Source organism: Solanum lycopersicum, chromosome 5 (assembly GCF_036512215.1).
Source record: "Solanum lycopersicum chromosome 5, SLM_r2.1".
Classification (NCBI taxonomy): Eukaryota; Viridiplantae; Streptophyta; class Magnoliopsida; order Solanales; family Solanaceae; genus Solanum; species Solanum lycopersicum.
The window spans coordinates 5,226,943-5,231,378 of record NC_090804.1 but is presented as its reverse complement, the minus strand read 5'-3'; the positions used below and the strand labels follow the sequence as shown (position 1 = coordinate 5,231,378).

The following is a 4,436-nucleotide window of genomic DNA, read 5'->3' as shown; positions in this document are numbered from 1 at the left end:
GAGTTATTATGGCAGCTATCCAACTTGTTCCACTAGTGCAACAAACCATAAAGTAGTAAAATGAAATAACTTCCTTTTCTTTATCTATTTAGTCCAATAGCAGATCTCATAAGAACTATGGACAAATGATTTAAAAAGTTGGAGAAAGGCTGTAGAACTCTTGGCTTTCATTAAACATATTCTTGAAGTTTGATAGAATCTAAATCATTAAGCAAGGAATGTAGACGACTTGTTAAACTCTAGGTAATTAAGGAGTCAACATTATGATGATGTAGAATAAAGGATTGGAATGCTTTCCTCAGTCATGTAGTCATTTTTAGGGCACAAAGAAGATGCTGCAGTTGTAATGCTGTAATTAATTAATTCCAAAAGTTTTTTAGATAGTCTATCAAGTAGAATGTTGGCTGCCTCAATTATAGTGGAGGTAGGAAGTGTTATAATTTTGACAAAAAGAATCTGACAGAGAAGTCAACTCAGCTAGGTGATGGAGAGAAAAATAGGCAAATCAAATACCCATTGGATGACCGGATTTTTGAAGGAAAAAGTGCTGACAAATTGTTGTACTGGCACATAGATAGTGGAGGAAGATATCCATGAATGAAATTGTAGGTTGTTTTGGTTTTGCAAGAATTTTGTTGCAAATGTGTGGGTGTTGTGTTTTTTGGCTGTTGGCTATGTGCTACTTGGGGAAGAAGAAAGCCAGTAGGTATCCTGCATATATTTATTTAGAGGGCACTCTTAAGTTCTACAGCTTGTCTGCCCTTTATTTTAGGTGGGATAATCAAGTACAGTCTTCTTTTATTTGAATCATTCATAATTAGTAGAGATTTTTTGGCTTCTGTTGATTTATGGTTAGCATGAAAAAACAGTCTTCAGTAGCAATTTTCCCCAAATTTTGTGGGTTATCATGATCTTGTCTAGAATTGTATTATTAAAGTCATAAAGATCCTATGTGGGGTAAAAAGTTGGATGGGTTTTCACATATTTTGTCAATATGAGGGGGGAAGGGTGGTTTTTTGTAGTTCCCCTTATGTTTGCCCTCTTTCTTGGGTTATGGAGTTGTGATGTGCGGAAGTTATCTCTGGTTTGTGGTGATGTATGGCGATTTAGTTGTAAAATTTTGGATGAGAATCTGATTCATGGGAACCAGGTTATGCTTCCTGCACCATGCACAGCCCAGCAATAAGGGAAAAAAAAGGATCAAAGTAGCATTCTGCATAATCATAAACTGTGTAGGCATCTTTAAGTGCAGCAATTCACTGGCTTAGTTACAAGACCAAGAAAGAGTTGGAGAACTCGACAAGTTTGAAGACGTGCTCTCTATCTATGCTTTGCTTTGTACATGATGTTAATCCATTATATAAATGTTAACCTGGCTCTTTCCTTCTGCTTAAAATCCAGGTGCATGGGGCATAGCTTCCACGTTGGCTTGAAGTTCATATGACTCACTACAAGGTATTTTGAGCAAAAATCATAACTAACCTTCTTGTAAATGGATTGCTGACTCTGCTGTGTATTTCAGTCTCCTCTGGAGAAGCATTGGGAGGAGCACGGAAAACCTGCTATGAACACAATGATACAGAAGGTACATGTCTTGTTGCTACTGGATCCTGTTTAACTATTGATTATTGAATGAATTCTTGTTTGAGTTACTATTCTATCCTGTTTACCCTTTTTCACTTGCTTCTTAGGCAGTTGAGAAGAAGGCTCAAGCTGAGGTATGGGCTGCGCCACATGTAGAAACAGTCAAAACAGTAAGTCAGCTTTGCATCTTCAGTTAATTTAATTTATTGGATGAGTTCTCGGCACTTACGAAAGCCAGAAATGCTATGATGCCAAATACTTTGGAATGTCCCAAAATGGAAAAGAGTGTCATAAATATTGGAAAAAGATGGAGTAGGTCCTTCTTTTAGGGTATACCACTTCTTCCTTCTCTACAACACCCCAGTCTCTCACATTTCTATTCTCTGTTTCTCATCATTTTGTGTTAACCCAACCCATTTATTAACTCACCCCAATTTAACTTGCCCAATTCCAGCCCATTTGGCACCTCTAGGTATACATTAGTGAGTAAGTTATTACATTAACTCCTCATCTCTTCATGGAAATAAGTACTAAAACAATAAAATGGTAGAGTATCTTTATTTCTTCCCCAGAGGTGAGTTCTCACCAGACATCCGGGGGAGGAAAATCAAGAGTTAGTAGGACAAGCTAAAGAGTGGGGAGTAAGATGACTTCCAGACTCTCTATTAGTTTTTTTTTACATGTAGATACAATTATCTACTTCAAACATTTAATTTACTCCTAAAGCTAGCTTTTTGTGCTGTATTTATTATCAAGATAGAGGATCTCTCGTGTTTGCTGCTCTACTTTTTGAAGAAATGGATGCCTGCTGTGAAGGAACAATGGGTGGTAATGACCACTAACCTCAAGCCACAAATGGAATTGGTGAGGACCAAAGGATTTGAGATCTATGAGACATCTAAAAGCGCCGTAACTCCACATATTGTCAAGGTTCAGGAGCTAGCAGAACCTCACTTTCAGGTAACATCCCTTATCTGTTCATCCAAATGAATTAATATTTACTGAAATATTAAGTACTCACAGTAAGGAATATAATCCCCGTCGTTCTACATGCATCAAATGTATAACTTACACCTATTTTTTCGGTTTTATTTGTATGTGATGTGATGAAAGCATAATTTTTTCACAGGAACTAGCAAGCCATACATCGATCAAGTTGCCACTGCTACAAAACCTCATGTTGAAAAAGTTCGTATTGCTGTAAAGCCATATAGAGATGTGGCAGTTCATCATTATGGGAAGTTCCTGGAGTCTGCAACAATATACCATAATCACGTGTGTTAAAATAAGCGAAACGTGATAGTTCCTGAAATATTCAGATCTCGTATAGGTTTATTTGTGGTTGAGATATGCAAGTCATATTCCGTTTCTAAACATTTCCTGTAATTTCAGTTTCTCATGTATTCAAGTTCCGACAACCTTGTAGACCCAAAAATAAAATGTAATAAAATAAATCCTGGAGAGTCTGAAGTTACCTTTTCTGTCTGTCTTCTTGGCGCCTCTGTATTTGTATGCGAGAGGCTTACCTTTTTAGAATGATTTTGCTGAAGCTACTAAATTATCCACAATAACTTTGCGGAATGTGTTGTAAATCAGTTGATGAAGAGTGCTTTAGCTTCCAGTTTGTATTCCCAACAATTTCCAATTTTCGAATGCTTTTGTGATTTAGCTCTGCCAGTAGGGAGTATCTGTTTGAGGTCTGTATTAAAAGGTAGATCCTTCACTTGAAAGACAAACAGATCTTTAGGCAATTAGGGGTAAGGGATAAGGGTCCAGCTAGGACAAATTAGTCTCTATTATTTATTATGTCTTAATTCATTGAGTGGAGGAAATGGTCATTTTTCTTCTGGTGGTTGTGTTTGATTCATCTTCTCTTTATGATGAAGAACATACTGTTAGAGTGTACGAGGTAGTACAGTGCTTTCATCAGACATCAAGTATTTCACATTTTGCAAGTATCACGTTAGCAATTTGCCTGGTTTAAATTAATTTATATATCTTGAGCTGAATTTATGGGTATGACTTGGATCAGATTCAGAGTGTTAGCTGGTAGTAGTAGCATGTTTTTAAATTAGATTGCCTCTAAGAAATGTTCTGAAGTTCCTTGGCATACTTGTTCTTTTGTGCTGCTATAAGGTGACTTTTGCTAAAGAAAACACTCTCATGATCAGTGTATTATTCATGGTTGGAACACGGGTAATTCTTGACGGCTTGTAACAAAAATAATGAGATCAGGAGTTGTTTATTTGGAAAATGTGATTCTTGGCCAGTAGCACATTCCCCAAGTGATTGGTATAGGATTTTTTCTAGGGACTGGAGTTCCATGCTTTTGAGAATAAAGCAATAAAACTCGCTGTCAGGTTACAATGTTGCGACACTGTATTTTAGTTGTGTATTACATATATATCGAAGTAGCTGTATCAACATCTCCTCGGTCATATTTGAGCACGTGTTCTCCAAGCTAAATTGCATGAATTTGTTGTAACGATCTGTTTATATGACCTCTTTGATATTAAAGACGAAGAAACCACAAATATTGTGAAAGAAAAATAATTATATGCTAAGGGTCCGTTTGACCATAAATTTTCCAAATAATATTTGGAAAATAATGTTTGTCCATACAATTTGGCAAATATTCCAAATTTCCAAATACTAGTTTTTTCTAGTATTTGGGTCAAATATCATTATTTGGGATATTTTAAAAATTAAAATTTTACCCCAATCTTTTATCTTTTACAAAAACACCCTCTCTAGTATTTCCTTGCGTTGTATTACATCATTTTTTACGTGAACACCAAAATAGTGATGAAATATTTAGTGAATATTAAATAATGATATGATTGTTGATGAAA

The 4,436-nt window shown here is 35.9% G+C and overlaps 1 protein-coding gene across 2 annotated transcripts; it reads left to right on the top strand.

The window, feature by feature from the left end:
• The first annotated feature begins 754 nt into the window (after window positions 1-754).
• On the top strand, window positions 755-3,058 carry LOC101257562 (uncharacterized). Of its 2 annotated transcripts, none has more exons than XM_069297825.1 (5): window positions 755-1,455; window positions 1,523-1,585; window positions 1,692-1,754; window positions 2,341-2,544; window positions 2,714-3,058. In XM_069297825.1, exons 1-5 carry the CDS (start codon window positions 1,441-1,443, stop codon window positions 2,786-2,788), a joined length of 420 nt encoding a protein of 139 aa, XP_069153926.1. In that variant the 5' UTR covers window positions 755-1,440; the 3' UTR covers window positions 2,789-3,058. The 2 variants fall into 2 exon arrangements, with proteins under 2 accessions (XP_069153926.1, XP_025886788.2); XM_026031003.2 differs by having other exon boundaries at window positions 1,351-1,455; window positions 2,380-2,544; window positions 2,714-2,906.
• The last annotated feature ends 1,378 nt before the right edge of the window (window positions 3,059-4,436 follow it).